This window comes from Argiope bruennichi, chromosome X1, assembly GCF_947563725.1.
Source record: "Argiope bruennichi chromosome X1, qqArgBrue1.1, whole genome shotgun sequence".
Lineage (NCBI taxonomy): Eukaryota > Metazoa > Arthropoda > Arachnida > Araneae > Araneidae > Argiope > Argiope bruennichi.
In genome coordinates this window covers 65,283,325-65,307,951 of record NC_079162.1, presented here as the reverse complement: position 1 = coordinate 65,307,951, position 24,627 = coordinate 65,283,325, and the positions used below count along the sequence as shown (strand labels likewise).

Sequence of the window (24,627 nt, the reverse complement as noted above, 5' to 3'; positions counted from 1 at the left end):
TTTTTTCGATTTGTTATACGATGACGAGACAGTCCTTTAGTAATGAACGACAATTTTTACTAAACACGAATACACAGACAACAAATATACAGCCGAGACGAACACCCGTAATACACAGAAGCACACTACAACAAACAGTAGCCCACAAGTAGTAATCGGTAGTAATAACATCCACAGCATATAAAGTGGCCTGAGAGAATTCAGCAGGAGGTTTGATTCTATCTAGCTACACTCTACGGCCTACAAAATGCCTACAATTTTCTAACGTCACCTCGCTTTAGCTGTATCCAGCCGCCGACTCACTACTACACGACTGGCTACTCATCATACGACTCGATGCTGTTTTTACAATAAATACTGGGATTCGGCACACAGCTCAATTCACCAAACGCATAAGGTCCACACAACGCTTACTATTCTCTAGACTGACACAACTATTCTGCATTTTATTCATTTTACGACTCAATACCTCTCGAGCACTCCTTCCATGACTCTGTACTCGACTGTTTTCGGCTCGAGACTGCCGGCCTTTTATAGTTTCTGGAGGAGGGAAGAGAATGCTCTGGAACAATCAGGGATATCTTGGTTCCTATTGGCTCTATCACCAAAATTCTGGAATATTCCAATATTATCTATTTTACCACCAAAGTCGCCAAATGATCGCCAAGCCCCGAGATCACTTATTCGGCATCCAATCAGTATCCAACAGAGCTGATTGTAAAATGGTTTTACAGTCATTGAACTAACCTTGCTGGGAAGCAACATTACAGATTTGTTACCATATATATTGCAATCACTGAAAAATGGCTTTGATGATTCTGAAAAAAATCTTAAGACAATCAATTGCCAGAATGAGTTTCATCATTTATTTAATATTATTTTTGATAAACACTATTAGCCTCCATCGTTTTAAGTCTTTTTTCCTTGAATTCTCATAATTAGCGCTTTAATAAAGCACTGATTTTTGGAAAACTTTTTCAACCTAGTTATTCTATTAAAAATAATCTACTTTGAAAGAAAGTGGCTTAAAGAAAAAAAACCCCAAAAGACAAAATAATATTTAGTAAATTCTCTCGGTCTCTTACTTGTTTTCCTCGTTATCTAGTTTCGTGACTAAACATCATTAAATTGCGGGGGAGAAGAAAAAGCTGCTGATGAAAGGGGCATCCAAGAAACAGACATCTGTTTTCTATTTCGTGTCTATTCTGGGAATATTTTTGTCAATTCTCTTTTCTTTTGCAATGATTTTCGCGTCTATTCTGGGATATTTTAGTCAATTCTTTTTTTCTTTTCCAATGATTTAAAAGGCTTCAGCAAATAAAATTCCATTTTTATATACTTTTTTGACTTGAGAAGGGTTTTTGTTTTCAGATGCTTTGCTGATGTTTACTCTCTAATCGATAGAAAATCTTATTTTACCACAAATAATGCTTTCTTAGCGAAATACAATACTTTTATTTTAGCTTGGAAATAAATAAGTGGCAAAAAATATTGAACATTGCATTCTTAGAAACTTTGGAGAATTTTTTTTAAATCTTCCACAGCTAGTGGCTTTTATGCTGAAAACTATCTTTGAATTAAGTACAAATATTCATTTTTAATAATACTATGCAATACTTGTTGAAAGTTTAGTACTATTTTTGTATCGCTATGATGTTTCTCTGAATATAATAAAAAATTATATAAAATATATAAAAATATATTCGAACTAGTTTTATTCTTTGTATTATTGCTTTAAATATCTAAAATTTTCATAGCATTGTTAACTAATTATTAATTTTATAGGACAGAGATCTCCTCAGCTTGCACTAATTGAAAACATACTTACTCATGATTGGTTAAACAAATATAGAATTTTTTTATATGTACCAGGTCTTTATTTTGGTATAGTTTAGAATGTTTAAATTTTGAAGCATATTTTTCAGATTCACATACAGATTTATGCACATGTTATAATGTTGGATTTCTTAATTGTCAGAAAATTGCATTTTAGGAGATATCTGGCCAAGTTTTAATTTTTTTTATGGATTGCAAAGATATCGGAACCCACTGTAGAAACAGAAAAATTACTTTGAAAAAGAGACAAGGAAAAAATTTAAGAAGGAGGTAAGGGATATACAATAAACAAGTGCGATAACTTTTCATTGTTCATCTGAATATTTGAAAAAACATATATATTTCTTTTTTGGATGATATTTTAACCAAATCCGAAAATATCTGATTTTGTTTCAAATTTCAATTTCAATTCAATCAAAATTTCAATTACAGTTTTTTGTGTAATTAAAAATTGATTAAATTCAATGATTTGATTCATACTACTTCCAATTGAAATTTTACTGATTCTGAACGAATCAGATATCCACGAAAGATAGAAATCTAAAAAAAAAATTGTCCTGAGTGTAAAGATGATGTTCTGTCATATCGTGAATTTACTAATGACAATTTTTCTAGCTGTTCTTCATCTTGTTGAAATAAGCCATTACACATTTAGTTTTATTTATTTGCACTTAAAGCGATTAGCTTTTAATTTAAATCGAATTAATGAAATTAATATGTGAGTAAAAAAACCTAAAATTCTAGATGAATTTTCACATTAATACTACTATCAGCTAATTAATATTTAGCTCAATATCGAAGATATATTATCCCCTTTATTAAGGTTCAAATTAGATTATTCATTCAGAAAGTGGGAAATTCAGTCACATTAAGCAAATTTAAAAAATGAATCATTTGGAACACAGAAGCTAATAAAAATTTATTTGCTATAAGATTATGAACAGCAAGAACTTGTTCCCCAAGATGAAAGCAGTTCTATTAAAAAGTATAGATCATTTTGTTTGGATTGCAGACATTTCATTGAAGCTCTCAATATCATTATTTTAAAATATTATCAAGTTACAGCAAACAATAGTAGCATCTTTTTAAAGCATTAAAGTTGTCGTAGGTTGAAGTAAATTTTCAAAAATAAGTATTTTGCTTTATAGATAATAATAGAAAAAATTAATATATTTATCAGAATTTAAAATAAATTTTGGTTTGACCTTTAAATAAATATCATTCCTATTGTCTGCATTCAGTTTCACTTAATTTTATTGAAAAATCTGAGTGTGTTCGTTTCCGAATGCACGTTGATAACATAGACAATAAATCATGCATAAAATAAAAAAAGTTGGCTTTACTTTTGTCAGGTAAGTTATATCGTTTTTTTTTTTTTTCTTTCTTTTTTTTTTTTTTGGTGGGTGTGGAAGTTCAGTGGATTGCCTGAAGAGATAATTTGTCCTATAAAGGAGTGATTTATCTAATGGTTAAAAAAATTACTTCTCATCTGTAGTCAGGTAAGCTATCAATGTTTGATGTTGTATTTGAAAATTATATTACATACTAGCTAGATTTTTGGGAAATACTGTATGTTGCCAAAAGTCTATATACAACATTTTTCAAAATAAATATACCATGTTATTACCTGGATTTATTTATTTATTTTTTACGTAACCTATAACTATTTTCCTATAATAAACGCTTTTTTTTAAATTCAAAACAAATAATCATGCATTTAAGGGTTAAGCAGCCACACGAACACTTTTATATTTATGGATGCAATAAAAATGCGAAAAATGTGCATTCTTTTTAAGTATTGATTTCAATTTTTCATGTTCAATCCTTTTTTGAGACCATTCGAAAATTACTGATAATATGCTATAATGCAATTTTACATCAGGCAAAGAAGGCATCAGCTCTCAAAAAATAATATTTTCTACCAAAATAAGGACAGACACTAATTATGTAATCTGGTGGTGTCTTGAAGGTCTGTAATAAACATTTTTATACTGTCTGAAAGAGAAATTTATAGTTGCTTCAAAATCAAGTTGTGGTAATAATCTTATCTAAAATTTTTGTCCACTTAAAATTCTATCGCAGTTTCATATCTAATATATTTATCTAAATTTCTTACAGCTAAAAAATCTGTCTTCTTTTCAGTTTCCACTGGTAACCAAATGAATCTAACTAGAAGAGTGATGATAGAACAGCTTCGACAAAAAACTCTATTTACTGATTGGTAACGGCATTTTATTCTTTCTCTGACTTTATTATATTCTTAGCTTCTTCATGGCAGTGTCCAACACCTATGAAGATAGTGTTGTTTTCCAATTCATTTTCATAAATAATTATTATCAAGATATGCATTATTCTCGGGAAGAGAATGATACATCATTTTTGTCAACAGGTACTGTTCGCTGATTGTTAAATACATTTTGTTCTTTATCCAACTAAATTATTCTTAGTAACTGCATGAGGATAATACCGAACATCAAAGGAGATAGATAACACTGTCGTTTTTTCCTCACTTTGGATCGATAATTAATATCAAGAAATGAATCTTTCTCGCAGAAAGAGAGATACAATTTTTTCATCAAGTGGCGTTGTTTACTGATTGTTAAAGGTTTTTTTCTTCTTTCTAAGCCGGAATGATATTTAATATATCTGCACCGAGAAATATGGTTTATTAGTAGTATTGGTTTCTTTTTTTTATGATTAATTAATATAAAAAATTATAAAGCTGACTTTGCTAAAAAGTGACAATAAGAAATTTTCATACGATAATCAAGAGAATAATAATTAACATTATTTTTTGAATTAAATCCACAAACCGTATTATGTTAAAACAACGCATATGGAGGTTTATTTCTGATTTTCAATGGTTATTAATATATAAAGTATAAAAATAAACTACAATGAAAAATGTTTGATTTGAGTCAAACAATTCAACTGCATACTTTTTATTTATTTTTATATTTCGAATGACACTTATACTCATAAAGCATCTTACTGAGAAGGAGAAAATAAAATGTTCGAACATTGTATAATATGCATAGAAAACGAAATATTTCATTAGAATGTAATTCTAGTTATCAGAGATCATTATTAATTAACGATTTTGTTCTTTAAATTCCGTAATACATAAAAAGTGAATAATAAGCCTTTTTGAGTAAAAATGTTTTTATGAAATTAAAAAAAAATTTGATAATATATAATTAAAAACAATATAAATTACAAATATACATATTTTTCAAACTATATATTTTGGATTTTTGACGTTATCCAAGATAGTGATTGTTTGGTGAGCATTTTAACCATTGACGAACATTTTGCGAGCTGAGGGAAGAGATTGTCAGTCTTAAGTTTAATCAATAATTATAACTAATGGAGGCTGCGGTTGCCCAAATAGAATTCTCCTGATGAACATAATGATAAATTGAATAACTGATGATATCTTGAGTATAGAATTATTTAAGCAGATATATATAAAAAAAATCCCACAGATCTTCAATAAATTACAAAATATTGTGTTTACAGCAATATCATTCTGAATATTTTTAAGATAATTAAGATAGTTAACTCAGAATATTATCCATACATCATTGAGTTTCTCATGAAAAATAGATTTATATAAATGTTAACTTTCGCCAATATATGATTGATTATAAAAAACTCTTTAACAACTTCCAGTTTTAATGTTAATATTACATTGTCAGTTATTGAATGAGCTTATTAAATCTATGATCTAAGCACAAATCTATGATCTAATCTGATGGCATTTAATAATACACCTACTGGACATTTTAAGGCATCTGCATATACTGTATTCCTTAATTTTTTAAAATTAAATTTTTTCCCTTGACTAAGTTGCATAAGTCGCATCAACGAAAAGAAAATTCATTTATTATGTAACTTGTATAATTCTTAGCAGCCTAATTTTTGTGGAAAAGCATGTTTACTTTTTGAATTTTCATTGCATATACTATTGGATAAGCTTAATAACATAGAAAATCTTAAAAATCGACGGGTAAATTTGTCTATTGGCATTTCTAAACAGGCAAAATCTCTCAATCATTTTTATTTCTAGATTTACATATTCTGCATCAAATAAACAACCAAGAGACTTTTGAACTTCTTTTAAAATTAACTTTTCTTTTACTTTTAAACTTTTACTTTACTTTTAAAATTCTTTGATACTTTTCATACAAAATACATTTTTGTTTATGGTTAGGCAAAATATATCATAAATATTTCACATATATTAGTTTAAAATTATCATTTAAGCTGTAAAAAATAATGTGTACCTTTAAAGCATGTATTTTCTTGATTAAGTTTATTAAAAATTATAGAAAAGTATATTTATCGCTCTGACATATTCTTTTTCTTTAAATTCCTATTTCACTATCTAATGTTATGAAGAACAAATGTTTTATAAAATTCATTCATGTTTCAATGAAACTTTACGTTGAAACACAAATTATTTTTACTTTTAAAATATCAACTAAAGTTACATTTATTTACATAATTTAATTCCGTTCAGTGAAAAAATAAATACTGAAAGTTAATGTTTCATAAATGTTTCTTTATTTTATGAATATATCTGAGGAAAACTAATTTTTGAAAAATAATCTTCACCATGATATTTAAGTTGTTTCCTTTCTTTATTTTCAAAATAATTTGATAACTGATAAAATGAAAAGGTACATTTACAGAGGGAAACAATTAAATCAAAACAAGATTTTCTATTAGAATTGTTAAAATTCAAAAAATTCTCATTTAATTGAATCAGAAAAGTTCTGTTTAACTTATGGAGAATCTAAGTATGTAAAAAATTTCAAAAGATTCAATTTAATATTTTTATTTTATGCATCTTTTTTGGTTTCATATGAATATTTGAGAAGAGTGTTTATTTTAAAAGAATTCACTGGCAAATTCTTATTATACACTTTCAATTTTTCTATGTGTTTCAAAAACAAATTTAACCTCAGAATTCCTTACAGATAAAAAAAAAAACTTATTATGAACTAATAAGTAATAAGAAGCGTTTAAAATGCAAAAGCATAATTATTAGTAAAGGGAAAATATCGAGAATATTTCCCATAAAAATCTGTATTAAATAGTTTTAATATGCATTCAAACATTCATTAACGGTAACTGTGTAAAATGTGTATTATCTTGTTCAGTTTTACTGCTTTCCGACTGTCTTCATTTTTTAAGGAATAGCAATAGAGATAACCTTTTTCACCTTTTATTTTGACTGTCCATCTACGGGAGGTAAAACAAATTAAAGAAAATACCCATTGAGTTGCTTGTTGCTTATATTTAGGACAAAAGATAATGATACCATTTAATATTAGCGAAGAGTAAGGGCTTTTACTTTCCCAGAAACTAAATCAACCAAATAGTTTATATAGTGATATGGTTTTATACTTGAACAAAAGAACTACAAATAGCAGTTCCCAGAGAATCTTTTTGACAGTTCATATGAAGTTAGAAAAGAGGAAAAAAATTGAAATGTATTCAGGAGAATTTCGGAAATCCCATTTCTTGCGGCGCTTTTGCCTGATTTTCTTTTTTCTAAAGGCCGAAATCTTTACGCTATTCTGCGCCAAAAAGGCACCTTCTTTACTTCTTTTGTGCCTCGGAGAAATTCCGAGAGCTTAGGATGACTTCTCAAAGGTTCTTCTAACGTCAGGTAATATTTTTAGATTCAACTCTTTCGATGAATTTTGTCATAAATTTTTCTTTTTTCGACAAACAAACTTTACGTGGGTGAGATCAATGGAAAGTATGATTAATAGTTTCATTTTGACGAGAAAATAAATCTAGTGGCGAGGAATCATACCTTAACCAATTTGAATCAATGCCTTCTCCCATAGAAAATCTTAACGAAAAATATTTTTAGGCATAAATATATATTTAACATGTCATGGAAAGCATTTCAATACATTAAAAAAAAATATTCTGCCGGTTGAGGCTTTATCTACTGTTTCACTGCTTCTGGTTACGTTTCACATCGTTTAGGAATGCCTTTTTTTCATCAGTTCAGATAGAAACGTTTTGTAGAAGGTATGACGACTGATGTCACTAAATTAATTTGAATTTGACTTTTCAACAAGACAATGCTTCCAAACATATTTTAAAGTTGAAAACATGCTTTGTTACTCACAAAAGAATATATCATATAAAATGGTTATGTTAAGGAATTAAAAATGTTTTTTTTACACATTGAATAAAAAAGGGATTTAAAAATTTATAACATAATAATCGGAACTTTTTCAAAACCCAAAATTCTTTCTTAACGGAAGAATAACTTTTTTTTTCATAAAAATTGACCGAATAATTGTAAGATTTTCCTAATTATAATCTTCAATTACTTTTGGCCATGTTAATTATTAGCCTTCAGTATTAAACTTATAAAAATGTTAGTACAAATTTTAATGAAGCAGAAGAAATAATTTTTCAAACCATTAGAGAGAAGTTGGTTCCAAAAATGCGACAGCATGTATTAAAAGCTTCATCGTATCTTAATTTTTTGACATATTTTTTCAGAAAAGAGACAGAAAATCCTTGGTTCTCCTCCATTTCCCTTAAAGCGGCGTAGATGTTAATGCAAGAGTTTTATTCTTAACAAAACATATATTAATAGTAAGTGATTTAATGGTGCCAAAAAATGCATTGTCTAGTCAGAAAAAAGATCATGTCTAGAATCAGATCCTTCTTAGGAAAGACTAATCTAGTAACTGTCTAGATACTTAGTAAGTTCTAATCGGCTTTGAGGTTCCACGGAAGCACTTCTTGACGCAAGGCTATTGCCAATAGTTGGCTAAGTAGAGAGAACTTCAAATCCAGAATCTGAGATTATCATCGAAAGGTTAATGCTCCAACGATATTTTTTTGTATTTTGATTTCCATTTCAGCATCCTATTTTTAGTCAAATAAAAGGTTCTTTGTTAGGATTCACATTTTCTTTGATTGCACGATTTTAAAAAGAGAGAAAAAATTTATAAAAGAAAATCATTTTATGTTTTCTTTTGTCATTTTTTTTTTTCTGAAGAACAAATGCAAACTTTTTTCTTCTGATTTATTTTCTAATTTTTACAAAGTATCAACTTTCGTTCCTTGTAATTTTTGAATAGTTTTATTTAACTTGATTCCTTTCATAGTTTCAAAGATAGAATTTTGTACTCAATTTTTAACTCACTTTTTAATGTGCCAGTTTTAATGTTAACTCCCTTTTTAATGTGACAGATTAATTATCATTTAAATCAAATACTGATTATATATTCGTAGTACCATCTGTAAATGGATTTGAAAACATTTTTATTTCTAGATCCTATAAGGTTTATAATAGTGAAAGTCTAAAAATTAGTAAGTATGTTAAATTTTTAAAATATCAACTGTTAATAAAGACGTATTTTAGAAATCCGCTTTTATTTAAGTTTCTAACCTGAGACCTAAATTTCTAAGCTCAATTTCATATAATTTTATACAGATTTTTGTTATATAATTTTTAATAAAAGGTGCTAGAACGGCTTTATTAATAAAATTTTTGTAGCTTTGTGGCTTTTCGCAAAATTAATAATTCCTGTTTTTTATCATAAAAAAATATCTGAAAGTCTTTATTTAGTTTTTTACACATTTATGTTAGAAAAGTGTATTTATTTACTCTCAGTTTCGATTACATTCTTAATTTTTTTCTCAAAACTTTTAAATATATCAGAATAAAGTTATGTTGTTTGTTTCATTACTGATTGCATCTAAAAGTTTCGATGAAATGCAGAGGAATTGTCTTTTTATTTAATAGGAATGATTTTATTTAAACAGTGTTTCGAGAAGTAACGATATTAACGCTTTAGACAGACATTGCAATTTGAATTACAAATATATAGATGCAGCTAGAAAGGGGATAGATCCTTACTCTCCGAGTTCCTATATCATACGATTCGGAAACAGTAACCTTATATATAATCAGTGTCAAAGAAATCTGATTATATATAAGGTTCCTTCCAAATCCTTCGGACATGGTAGTTCTCCAATGGAGCAGCGATTTTAGTTCCTGGCTTTATTCGTGTAATTCTGAGATTTGTCATAAAACCATAAGTGTTTTAGAGAATAGCTAAGTAAAAGGCCAATTTCTTGAGTATTTTTCAAAAGTAAAAGCTTCTTAAATCGTATGCAAAAGGAAAACCTGCAAACAGTTAAGGTGTGTAGGAAGGAAAAATAATGTAATCGTCAGAAAATTCAAACTAAAAAGATTTCGGTGAGTCTCTTAGACTTGAAGTTGCCTGAAGTTGAAAAAACTTTTTTAGAATTAAATCTGTTTGTTTGTATTTGAAGACAATGAATCAAAATCGCAACAAGCGTTACGGATAAAATTTGGCAGGTGATATTTACACAAAAATAGTATATTTCTATCAAATTTTAGATTTATTTCATCCATGAGGAATCTGTCTGCTTTTCTGTATACATAAGAATGGACAAGATAAATGCAACAATATGTTGATCCGCTTAAATATGTTATTTCATCTATGAGAAATCTGTCTGTTTGCCTGCATGCATAAGAATGAAAAAGATCACATGCAACACTGAATTAGATTAATGAAATTCGGCATATGCATTTTCACCAGATTTGCAGATATGATAATCCGCTAATGAGATGATTTTCTGCTGTTCTTTTTAATTAAGTCTGTTTGAACTATATAATTTATAAAACTCTATAAAATTCATGAATGTATGATCTTTCGATTAAATTACTATATACTTTATATCAAATTTTGAATGCAGTTGGTTAGTAAAGGAGGTTAAGTTAAAATACACGAAACTCAAACAATTCACTTTGTCACTTTTCATCTGATCATATTTTCTAAATATACGAAATTCGAAAGGAAAATCTTCCCACTGATATTACCCACTGATTTAGTCAATTTACAAGAATAGCGAATACAAAATGTTATACAATATATGTTAAGAAGTTTCTTCAAGTAATCATTAATTTTGGGGAAAATAGTCCAAAATTATTTCTGCATTGGTCATTGACGTAAGGGCGGGGTCATATTAACTTAAATCCTTCGATCATATTTAAAAGTCACTTCCTCGAGCAAAATGATCGAAAATATCTGAAACAGCTGGCTTTAATAGAGATACGTGCTAAGCTTATGAGAAGTTTATAATTTATAGAAATGTCATTGTTCTGTTTCGACTCCTATTAAGCTTCTAATAACGAGAAAATTCATTGACTTAATAGAGAGGGCTATTTCAAGCAACCACACAATTTCTCTACTAAAATCAATACTTATGTATGAAAGCTAATGCAGAGTGTATTGGTTAATCATTTACCAAGTCAAAGAACCCTTTATCTTTAAGATCTGACTTTTGGATATGCACCTTGTTCGTTAGATGCATTTAGTAAAGAGATCGATAATCATCGATAGAATTTGTTCTAAAGATGGAATTAAGATGGCAAATGATTTTTGCCTGCCAAAATGACAGAATCCTTCCATTTAAGCCTGATTCTGCTAATGATCTGTATACGACGAAATAATCGGAAGAGTAATTTAAAGCTTAACTATCTTGTCAATTCCATCAATTGTAGAATTTCTAAGTAACTAACAAACGTAAAATAGAGCATTTCGAGTATCGGAATCGTACCACTTGTTAAATTTTGTACAATATGTTAATTACAAAAGAGAAAGGTAAATTACAGGCGAGGGAAACAAAGGAAGTAGCTATTCTGTCAGTGTATGGTCGATGCTTGAATACATTATTCCCGCCTGATAATAATGACTGTTTAAAGAATGATTGGCCCATTTTGAAAAAGAAGCAAGTAATTAATGTTTCAAATTGCAATGGTTTTCGCTGGGCGATGATTATATCTTAGCTAAGGACATTTAATTTATGAAAGTTATGAGTTAGTTTATGGAATTTTATATAAAATAATACAAATATAAATTAAAAATATAAAATTCCATAAATGAACTCATTATTGGTTGTTTAATTGTTTATAATAACTTAATTATGTTTTTTTTCACGAAATTTAGTGAACATTTTATAATATTTCTTTGAGTTAATAATAAATGTTATTTTCTTGACACAGAATTTTTTTTAAATTTATTACCCGTTTTCAATTATTTGCAATATCACCTAACTGATAAAGAGCATATTCAAAGTAAAGCTTTCAGATATTAAATGATTTTCAATGAATTTGGCATGAACTGATTTAAAATCAGTATTTGAATATTTTCATATCTATTTTTAAAAAGTTTCCTTATCATTTTGCTAAAGAAAAGTTAAGCTGCAGTATAACTCTTAAAAATAAAAATTCAAATAATTTTAATTCATTTTGGTTTTAAAAAAAATAGGACTCGGATCTATGCTTTTATTAAGAGCTAAATATTTTTATTTACATCAAGCATTATGTAGCATCACCACTATAATTACAAATATAAAAAAACTTGAAGCGTGAAGAGCATCATATGTTATTTGTACAACTGATAAGCTTAAATGAGTAAATGAAACATGATGGGACTTAAGACATGACTTATGGTATGGTTACATATAATGGTCCAGTTCAGAAATGGAGCCATTAACAATTTTTTTTGACAGCCTATATTATAAAATAATTCTTTTTAATTATTTTAATTAATTCTTTCATGAAGACTGAGCCAAAAGTTTATAACCTAATGCTAGGTAAAGTTTAAAAGTTTATTCTGAGATCGGGTCAGATTTGATACTTTTATATTGAAGAAAGTTTTGATTATTTTTTCATGCTACACACTACAACAGAATCTGCTAATTATGCAAAGAATAATTTGGTTACTTACAACGTCAGTTCGAAAAATTTAACTTTATAGAATGATTAAAGAATATTGCTTTACGTGCCTTTATTTTCCATCCATTGGTACCATAGTTTGTCATTCCTTTAGTTTCTGTATATAATACAATTGTAAAAATATTTAATTTTCTTTTAAGATTTTGAAAGTAAATTTGCATTTTATATTGCACTTTTTTTACCGGTTAAAAAGTTTTCCAGAAAGTAACTGTATTTAAAAGTAACATTTCTCATTTATAGTAAACTTCTTAATTTTTCATTTTTAAAATCCACTTTCTTAGAACCAACAAGAATACTTACTCCCTTAAGCTCTAAAGTAAAGAAAATCTCTCTTTGCTTTAAATAAGTTACCCTGCCCAACTTCCTGACATAAACTTCTTAGCCGAAAGGAGACATAATTTTATGCAAATGTACCCAAAGTTTACAGAATCCTCTGAGTTAGGTGTATAGAAGTGGATTGCTAGATTTTGTTCCTCTAAAGAGAGGGTGTTTGCTTCCACGAAATTAGTTTAGGCTGCAAAGAATATAAAAAAAATATGTCCATACTTACTAAGTCACGTCAAAGAAAATTTTGTGTATAAAAATGTAATTATTTTTAATGTTTTGAGAGACTAATAACTTTAATAAACCTTTAAAAATATTTTATCTCTTCATAATCCTTCATATTTATTCTGAAATTATATGAGTCGCATGTGACTCTAAGAATTCAATTAACTTTGAAGACTGAAATGACATTTATATCAGTATACATTACGTACACAAACATATAAAAGCTCGTGGAAACATTTCAAACATTTTTTTTTTTTTTCATTCTTTTGAACATGGCAGCATTTTGGTGCCATTTGAGTTACAAAAGGTAATTTTGAAGGCACTTTTTTCAGTCGTTTTATAAATCAAGTAAAAAAGCTAGTATCAATCGTGTATGATACTTATCTCGCATTCACAATCTAGATTTTATAGCTTAAATTAATCTTGATGAAAAAAATTGCGAACATTGGTTTTATAATTAGTAATATAGTATAGTCAAGGCATAGAGCCATAGTTAATAGTTAGTATAGTTAATGCATAGAGCCATAGTTAATAGTTAGTATAATTGCATAGAACCATAATTAATAATTAGTATAGTTAATGCACAGATTCAAGGCAACCACGTTCTATATCAGATTTTGAAAAAATTACAAGATTTGTAGATTTTTATAATCGACGCAGTTAGAATTGGAATAAGTTCATTAATTCAACTCATATTTACCTAGTTTGTGCTGACATGATTTCTTCATATCCATTCATAATAAACTTGCTGTGTTTCATCAGTCAAAAGTTCAAACTTTGACTTTAAATTGCAATTATACAGTGTCAATTCTAGCTCAACTAACAAATTAAGCCCAGAACTGGTGTTCATTTACTTACATTAATTACATAAATAAAGGAATAAAATATATTATTTTGTTCATCAGGAAATTTTTTGGTTGTTTTTTTTCTATGAAATTTAATTTCTACTGTTTTTCTATTTGATTTTCGATGATGAAATTTTATTTACTCATAAATTTCATCAATTTTTAAGTTCACCCACTTCAAATTCCATATGCATTGTTTTACCTCATTAATCACTTTTCAATCACATTAAAAATCTAATCTTAATGCTCATCTTTTTTATCATTTTTGGTATTATTTTGAACTTTTAATGAAGGGCCATTTTAAAATCAATAACGATTTCAACTTAATAAGAAAATTCTAAGTACCATATTTACTCCAGATGATCTTTATTACACATTTTCTGAGACTTACAAATAATATTATGAAGAAGAAGAAACTATTCTTTTGAAGTCTAAGATGATTAAACAAAATAATTTAAAATTCTATAACATTTTAAATTGAATTTTAAAAGGAGAAAAAAAATATTACTGCTTTTCAGATTGCATATATTTTTAAATAATTATGTGATTTAATAGAGAGCAACTAATAAATAAATTAAACAACTTGAAAAATTTGGAAATCGAAAATTTATTCCAGGTAATGTACCATAGAAATATGATATAGTAATTTTTTTTTGTTCCCCACTTTAAAATTAAACCCACGCATTATATTCTATTTTTTCCCTTCCTTCTTGAATTTCAAGACTTTATAAAGAAGGAATAAATTTCGTTTCGAGTTTTCCCCATTAATATTTTAAATCTAAATTGTTTTTCGATAAAAATCAGACTTTTCGAAAAAAAATTGAATTAATCCGTCGGTCTTACAATTAAATTTTGATTCAACCTTTAGAAATTCCAAATCAAATAAAATCACAATTAAGCGAGGCATTTTTCTGAAAACAGAGATTTCAGTTATAATAAAATTTCCCACACGTATCAAAAAGATAGCAGACGAAAGTTTTAAAGAGTTGAGGACATTTTGATTAAAGGAATGCTCAAACGATTTTAGTTGAACAGTTATTTTGATGCAAAGGTAAAAACAGGAATTGGAACTTGAATGCAATTTAAATTATTTTTGAGCAATTACATTACTATCTAATTCATTGAATTGCGTTTAACCATGTTAAAAATTAATAATATCTTCCATTAATTTTTCTTTTAATTTCCACCTGAATTGTGTTAAATTAGTTTTAATATGATAAATTATAAAAATGAATAATATTTATTAAAAGTTTTTTTTCTATGTTAGCGTTAGAATTTAATCGCATTGAAAATTCATTAATGCGTATTTTTTGAATCTCTTGTAGTTTATATGATTTTAACAGAATGCAGCGCAATTGTTGGGCCGCGAAGAGCGTTTGAATCAAGAGGGAAAAAATACAATAATAGTAGTTATAAAACTATTTCATATTATTTATATTGTCTCCTGGATATAAACAGAATCCATGACTTTTATTAAAAAAGAAGTTGAAACATCTGTGAATAATTTAATGTTGTTTTTTTTTTTTTTACCATCTGAGGCTTAAAATCCCCGTTAAAACCGTTATAACGATTTATAAAAAATTTGGTAAAATTACAAATAATTTTCCGCTATAAAATTATTAAAATGGGTTTTAATTTTCATAACTCTTTTGGGATATTGTGGATGAACTGGAAAGTGCCTCGAAGAATTGTTAAAATGATTTAAAACATATTTTTCAAACTACTGAAATGAAAATTCTAAACTAATAAATGAAATTTCTAAACTAATTTGTTTTCAAAAAAGAAATATACTGTAAAAAAGCAACACTTACTGATGTTTAATAAATTAATTAAAGGGAACCAAATTATAATACCATTGGATAGAAATAAAAATATGCTTCGGAGAGTTTAAGTTTAGAGTTTTTTTTTTATTTAAAATTTTAGTTTGACAAAATATTTTATTGAATTAAATAAATAAGTTCTGAGACTGTAAATTCGATCATAATTTCTGCAATAGTACATTTATTGTCTTAAACAATATAAAAATATAATTATTTGCTACATTTAAACTTTTTACCATTACAATTATATACTTATTTGTATTATATCTATACCAAAGAAAATAATTTTTGGACTTTGTTTAACTATCTATGTATTTTAAATTCCGATATTTGTATCAAGGATCCGTTGAAAGAATATCAGATAAAATTAATTTTTATTTTTATTTTCACAAATCCAACTCATTTAGTTCAAGTATTTTTAAAAAAGCTTTGAGAGAAAACCTCCTCGGAAATTAGGAAACGCTAAGACGTTTTATAAAAGAGAACTTCAATTATTACTACGTTGCAAAAAGTGAATTAGAAAATGGGGTATAATTATTTTCTAAAAATATATGTTTGAAGCGATTATCTATTATTTAAAATTACCTACATTTTCATTTTCTTAAAAAGTTGTTTTAGAAATGTAAATTTAACCGAATGAATTCCGCTACTAAAAGAATTATTGATGTAGAAATTATTTTTCTCTTTAATGAAAAAGTTAAGCTTCTTCTTTTTATTAAATTAATAATGTAAATATTATCTGTTTTAATGAATAACGAAAAAAAATGCGTAATAAAAACCAGAAAAGAGATTAAAATGATAAAATTGTACATTAAGTAAAATTCGGTGAAATGTGTAATGATACACACTTACAAGAATTTTGTTCCCGTATTATCTTAATGTATCGGATAAAAAGTTTTTACATTTTAAATTAAATCTTATATAAATTAACTAAGCTGTTCTAAAAGTCTTTTCAAAAAAATTCTATAACTTTCATTTTTTGCAAAAATAATTTAATTTCTGACTCAATTTGCGATAATTAAGGAGAAAAGTATGAAAATTATTTCTTTAAAACTGAAAATAGTTCTTAATAAGAATTAAAATAACTTTCCTTCATATTTTAACTTAAATTTTACAGATTTACTTTCTTTTTCATTGATTCGATAAAAGATGCTATAAAACACTGATACTAATTTTGAAGAAAATTTTACCTGAAGAATTCAATTTGCGGAACATTTATTTGCAGGAAATCATAAAAAAAAAAGAAATTTGCAAGTTATCATCTCAATATTTTTCCCTTTTCATCAAACAGAAAAGTTACTAGGAACTATAAATACACCAATAATGTGTTGTTTAATCCTTTAAATGACTTTTTAAAAAAAGCTGGTATATTAAGATAATTTTAGAATTGAGATTGATCCGATTCATTAAGTTTATTAAATAAATTTTATTTGCATGTGATGATTAATTAACAAATCAAATCAAATCACTTCGTTTTGATGTGATAGGAGAAACTGAAGCACTTAATGTTTTGTTTATTGAAAAACTCTGAGTAAACTTATACCGGCATAGATAATTACAAAAAAAATTAGTGGTAAGAATATTTTTACCTCGCAAGAAATTGAAATATATTATTTCGTTTAAGTGTTTTTGATTTTGTTTTAAGCTGAAACTTGAAGGGTGATTAGAAGAGAAAGTATGGGTCCAAACTAGATTTGGTAATCTAAATTTAAGTTGCGTATATTTTATATTTTGATGCTAAACTAAATTATTTATGCAAAAGTGTTTATTACAGGCAATAATAGCTCTTTTTTTCTCCTAAAAATGAATAAAAATCTATTAATTTAAAAAACATTCATTCTCAAACCTGCGTAAAGTATTATCAAATATTAACAGTATCGTTTTGTTGGGTTTTTTTCATTAGAAGTATTTATGATAGAAAAATTTCTTTGGTCTTGTAAATAATGCCCTTGTACTAAATCTGGTGGATTTCTCCATTATTTCCAAACAAATGCTAATATGAGTAGACTTTCCTTTAATGTCAACCAATCATTTACTTCCAACAGCGATATCAAATAGTTGGAATTCTTTATTTAATTCCTCTCATTTTTTGATTAGATTGAATGTATTATTATTTATCCTTGGGCATTTTTTTGTCTATCGTTTTTAAATTTTGAAATAGTTACAAGAATGTTTCATGACAAAATTACAGAAGTATTAAAATTAAGTAAAATAAAAATTAAATAAAGAAAGAAAGAAATTTCAAATCAAGAAAGAAAGAAATTCGTAATATTTTGGATAGAAAAATTTAATGAAAGGAAATTTATTGATTTCTTCAAGTACCCTTCCATTTATTAAAAATAATTTTGCCGAAGGATAAAAGATGTTGCTTTAAAAGCAGTAAAACTAGAAACTCTAATTATGTTTTGTTATTCTAATTATATAAAGATTTTTTGCATGATTGTTTATACGAAATGAACAGTTGATAGTGAAATATAAATTAAAAAGAAGGAATATTCTAATTTCATAAACTTGTTAAAAACTGTCTCAAGAGAAATTACCAAGAAAAAAATTCAACAAAATCAATATAGGAGGCAGGAGGATATCCCAATACAAGTTTTCAAATTTGACAAAATTTTTTTAGTCTTCTGAGAAATTGTTTGCAGCCTCTAGGCAGAATCTTGAACAAAATCAGCATACTTAAGTCTATCTTATTCTTTTTAAGACTTCATATTTTACCAAAGAGTTATCAGTTTTTTGAAAAATTAGTTGAACCTCGAGGGTGATGATACAAATTTTAGTATTATATAAATTAAAAGATGTCTTGTTACACCGTGTTGTGAAGGTCAGACCTATAGTATTCGCTGATGGATTAAGCAGATTGAAATTCATTCTATTCTTCTCTTTATAAGTTGATGCTAAGAATCAGTGACATTTTTACAAAAACTGTTTTTTTACTACCTTTCATTGCTATAACAATTCTCTCTGCTATCACCATTTTACAGCCATAAGCTGAAAACGAAGAAAGGTCGTCATCTTAACATTCCTACAAATAAAAAGAACGAAACCAAACAACGGAAAACAATACATTTTATGTGGCATCTTTTTGTAAAATTATTTTGTAAATGGGTTTTCAAGAACTAATAGGCAGTTTGGGAATTGATTATAATTAACAAATATTCTGGATAAAAATTCTTCTATTTTTCCAAATTCCGCATCAAAATCGGCCAAAAGAGGGTAGACACAGGTTGCTAAATACACGCATTTCAAATTTTGATCATAGACGCTATGAAGCACATAGGAAGTTTTGTGAATCTTTGAAAACAATGAATTTAATTAAAAGCAGATTCCATGTGTAGAAGAACTATTTTATTTTTAGTATTACCATTCCTATTTGATGTAAATTCTACAGATAACTTAAACCATTTTATTTTATTTTATTTACTTCCGGGATGATACTTGTAATATCTAATTAAGTTTTATATAATTATTTAAAAATTATTTATAAATTACATTGTAGAATTTATGTACTATAATATTCTGACTAAAATAATTTGTACTGTATGCAAAAACTGTAGAAGTAAAAGGATTTTCATCCTGAGGAAGGTAAGTATTCAAGCTATTGCATTATAAATCAGATTTGAAAGCAGAAAATAATTGAAATAAAAATATTTTACCCTTTTTTTCAGTACTTTAGTAAGAGTGTGTGTTTAAAAACCGTTTTTATTTTTATTTCAAATGGATAGGGAATCGAAAGTTTCTAGAAAGATAATAGTCTGTGCTACACGAAAACTTTTCTACAATCTATGCATTAGAAGTATGTATTCTGTTGCGGTTTAAAATAAATTTGTCATTATTGAGATGAAAATGTATGTATAATTCGATGCTATCATGTAAATGCTGCCTTCGTCATTTGATTGTAGAGAAAAAATATGAAATCCATCTTTAAGAGATAAGCATTTAGTATATCAAATTTCTTATCCATTTTATTTCTACTTTCATTCTTTGAAAATATAGTGGTCATTTTTCACAGTACTCAAAATGAAATAAAAAAAAATGATTTTATATTAAGTAAAAAAGTTAATTCATGATTCATTTAATAAGTTAAAGTTTTTTACTCATTTTAATTATTTCATACGTTCATTAAGTATTTGGGTGTCCCCCAAAAGTTTATTTCTCATCGCGCTATGAAGGGCCTTATCTGGCCCTGCTTGTGCGAACATGCAGGCTTATCTATTAACCGTCTATGTCATCGACTTCAGTCGTACCAGAGCTCTACTACACCCTAAGCTGGGACTACACACCAAAAAAATTATTTTGTCCATTTGGTGGGATTGGAAAGGCGAATTTTCTACGAGCTCCTTCCTCAAGATGAAATAATAAATTCTACGAAATACTGTTATCAACTGGATCCATTGAAAGTTGCCATAGCAAAAATATGGCCAGAATTAATGAACCAACGTGGCATTGTTTTTCATCATGACAAAGCGAGAACACATATTGCATTAATCGCAAGAGAGGAGCTCTTACACTTTGATTGGGATGTTTTACCACATCTTGCATACTCTCCAGATCTCGCACCATCTGATTATTTATTCTTCTAGTAATTAAAAAATTCTCTTCGGGAAAAGCATCTTAAATCAGCGAAATAAAAGTGAACTTCAAGGATTATTTCTTGTCTAAAACACAACAATTTTAGAAAGAATGCATAAGGAGGCTTCCTGAGAGATGGAAAAAGGTAATACAGCAAAAGGGTTCTTATGTAACAAAATAAATAATATCTTAAACAGTATATATTGTGTATTCATTTCATATTAGAAATAGGAAAGAAACTTATAGGACACCCTAATAAATCCTTTAACTGGGTTTTATTAATAATTCCAATAGTAAAAGTTTCAAAAATGAATAAGCCCTTGACTTTTAATAGAAACGTTTTCCAAACTCCTTTTGTGAATTGAAACTTCCGATAAAATAAAAACATTAATGAGATACTTTGGATCATTCATTGGCTGCAGAAGGATTATTGAGTCAAAGTAATTTTCCCTCGACACTCTCAAGCTAATTATTCTTCAGCACAGATTTTGGTTCAATAATTAATCAGAGTTAATTTCTAACGTGTCTTGAAAATGAACTGATTTTTATATTTATGTTCTACAAGAAAATTTAAAATTACTTCTGATGTTTATTTAATAAGAATCCAAATGGAAAAAAATGAATAAAGGAATTCAAAGTATGTATTCTGAGAAAATGATACATTTGTTATTTATCTAAATGATGACTGCAATAAATCTAGATTTCATCTTTTTTTCAATATTCATAAGAAAATGATAAAATCCCAAGAAATTAATCATTCTGAATAATTTTTATCTTCAAATATTATTCAATTTGTATTTAGGAATACTATTAACAAAGAAATGTAAATAAATACCATGTACAAAATAAATTGTGAATTTTTTCTGAAATTCTTTACAAAGTAATACCTATCGTATAAAATCAAAATTTATTTAGGTAATTCGACTGAATTATAAGTTAGTTAAAAGTTAATAGACGCTTTAATAAATCTGAAAAAGAATAAATGAAAACTGAAATGATAAAAACTATAAAAATGACTACTAAATGATAAAATCTAGCAATACAAAATTTTATTCTTTGAAAAATAAAATCTATAAAAATGACTACAAAATGATAAAATCTAGCTATACAAAATTTTATTCTTTGAAACAATTGTAGATATTGAAATATTCAACAAAAATTCTTTAACTTTATTCATATTTGTCGATAAGACAGAAAACTATATATTCAGTTGCTTAATTTTTAATTTTTTTATGTTTCACTCTTTCCTAAAAAATATCACAGATAGTTTGTGAAAGAAGAACATTAACTGTTTCTGATTATTCGTTAAATTCTACTTTTTAAATGTCTGTAAATTTATATTGCTGTTTGTTTTATTTATACAAAATTTACAGTGCTAACGTGAAATTTTTCCTACAGATACATCATCTTCAAAATATATCATTACTTAAATTCATAAAATATACAAAAATTAACTATTCAAGAAAAATAAAACACAAAAAATAATCGAAAATCAAAAAATAATAATAATAAAGTAAAATCAAAAAATAATAGTCCTTTGCATTCTGAAATTTTTTAAAAGATATTGGATAAAAAATGAACTTAGAAAACCAAATTTTTAATTGCTTATCTTAACCTATTGCCATCTCTTCATAACCCAGTTGCTTAAAAACTAAAAATATTTTCAGATGATTTTTTAAAAGAAATTTCTGTTTATTTATCATTTTTCTCATAAAAAATTATAAACATTAATGAGTCAAAAAATAGCAACTTTTAAGTGTATGGAATTGCTTTAAATCACATAAATTTACCCTCTTAGAAAAAAAGATGAAACATCTTACCAAAGAAGCAGCAGCAAAACACAAAAGTGTATGCCAGGATCAAGCAGATTTGGACATCAAGGCGATTGAAGATATAATCCGCAGCCACAGTGCTGTTAGTGATGTTGAACACGTTCGGAAAATACAGACGGCATTTGGGGCAGTCGCCATCGTCTGCACCGCCCCCCTGCACTCCTAACGGATACTCTTCATTCATCGCAGTCATCAGGAAGCCTAAAGGTAGAAAATATATCGAAATTAGAGAATAGTCTCAATGTTTGTTATATAAATCAATCACTATGTAGATATGATTACTAGACGTTTTGCAACATTTGGGACATTTACAACATTTTCAAGTGAATTTCGGAAAAATTTCGATTTTCACAGTAGTGTTCAGCTGGCCCCAGAAAATTTGATAGAAAGATATTTAATTTAGTTTCAGTTTTTTTGTTTTTTTCAGAGCGATTGAAAAATTCCAGATTCCAGATTCTCTGGAATTTAATGAGAGTTATTATAAATTTAAATTATTTGAAGTCATTCATATATATATTACACAAGAAGGTATAATGAGTAAAAAGGCTTTAATGTTAATATAATAATAATAATAATAAAAGTATGAGAACAGTTTAGTAAATATTCTTTCATTGTTCTTGTTATGTCTGATGTGATGAGTTGGTTATTTTATGCGATAGGGAATACATTGACACCTATAGATTATGTCCGAAAAAAAGTGAAAAAAGAATTTATTTCCTTAATTAGTGTACCTAGATAAATACTTTCAGTTCCAATTTTAATTAAATAAAGTAGGTAATTGGATAAATACATATAAAATTTAGTAGAGGTTGATAGTCAAAAGTTTTTTTTATACAATTGCATAGCTTAAAAGTGTCAGTTAGTAAAATATTTTTCTTACATTCACCTACACCAAACCAAACTTTCATGTTTCTATATGTAAATTTCTCTAAAGTATTAAAAAGGCAGGCTCTTTTTTTATATTTGTGTTTGGTGTCAGAATGATTTTTCCATTCCACATTTTTCGGATAATACATATCTCAGTAGGTTGTCAAAAGGCCGGAATCAGAAAATAATAATACATTTATTTGCTCTTATTAAATTTTTAAAAATATTAAAATAATACAATAACTAAAGTGCTTACAAAACTTGTTTAAAGTAAACATTTTCGATACCTATACGAAATTGTAGTTTTCTAACAATATTTGCATTCACGTTTAGTTGCATTACAATTACATACAATATAAATCAAATAGTTCCTCATTACGGAAGAAAGTTCAGGGAAATTTAGGACAGTTCGATATTTTTAGGGAAGTTTGATATATAGCGCATAATTGCAAGTAAAATTCTGTTTTCGTAATTGTACCAGTTCCCTTAGATATCTAAAATATTCTATTTCTCAAATTTTTCTTAACTTCTATATTAAATAGAAGTTTCAACTGTTAGCCAGACAAAGTAAACAACATTATGCTTGCATAGCAAATTTATTTAAAATCAAGACTATTGCATATATAAAAATATTTGCTTATAACAGTTTATTTGTATTGAACAAATTTACATTTCTACAATAAATGCGTCCATATAAATTTGTTACAAGTTTTCTAAATCTAGAAATAAACAAAACTTTGCAAATTTTGTTGACATTTGTATGCAGAGACAATTGAAGAGAAACGTTCTACTAATTGGCACTTTTACATTACGGGGATCGTATAAAAATTTAAATTTTTAAACGTTTTGTTATTAATCAACAAAAAAACAAAAGTATTTTCATAAAATCGTCGGCATAATTTGCTGAAACTTTGTATCAAGAAATATATGTCGAGGTGCAATAATGAAATAAATGCTTGCTCCATTTTTTTGTACACCTTGTATATTTCCAACCAGCCATAGGTAAAAAAAAAATGGTGGAAGGTGAGTATATAAATAACATTTCATAACAGTCGTTACCTGCTGAAATCATTCAAACAATAATAACTTTATAGCCTGCAAAAACATTTAGATTTAAATTTGAAATATTGAATAGCATTCAGAAAATAATTTTTCGATTTAATAATAACCTGATTAAAAATGTAGTTACTACATAAGTCAATGAATGCATTATAATAAATATAATTCCAGCTAATTAAGTCACATAGCAGCTGCAACCTAGTGGAAATTTCTATTTTTATCATTTTTGATATAAAATCTATCGAAAATGTCTCTCTTTTGCAAATTTGGACACATTAGTGCCAGTGCATGTCTCTCTTACTCTTCGTCTGGCAAAGGTTCAAAATTACGAGGCCCATCTGCAGTTAGATTTAATGTCACTTCAAATTGGGACTCTAATTTTAAACTCAATCAGCCTGTTTGATTCATTCATCTTTCTCAAATGCGGAATCGTA

At 27.1% G+C, this 24,627-nt stretch overlaps 1 protein-coding gene across 1 annotated transcript in view; it reads right to left on the bottom strand.

The window, feature by feature from the left end:
• Window positions 1-22,879, bottom strand: part of LOC129959248 (trissin receptor-like) — a 38,834-nt gene extending 15,955 nt beyond the window's left edge. The window contains exons 1-2 of the mRNA XM_056072070.1: window positions 22,846-22,879; window positions 22,256-22,357 (exon numbers count right to left, since the gene is read on the bottom strand). Coding sequence (XP_055928045.1) covers window positions 22,256-22,357; window positions 22,846-22,879 — 136 coding nt within the window. The remainder of the gene's footprint in view (window positions 1-22,255; window positions 22,358-22,845) is intronic.
• Between the last annotated feature and the right edge of the window lie 1,748 nt (window positions 22,880-24,627).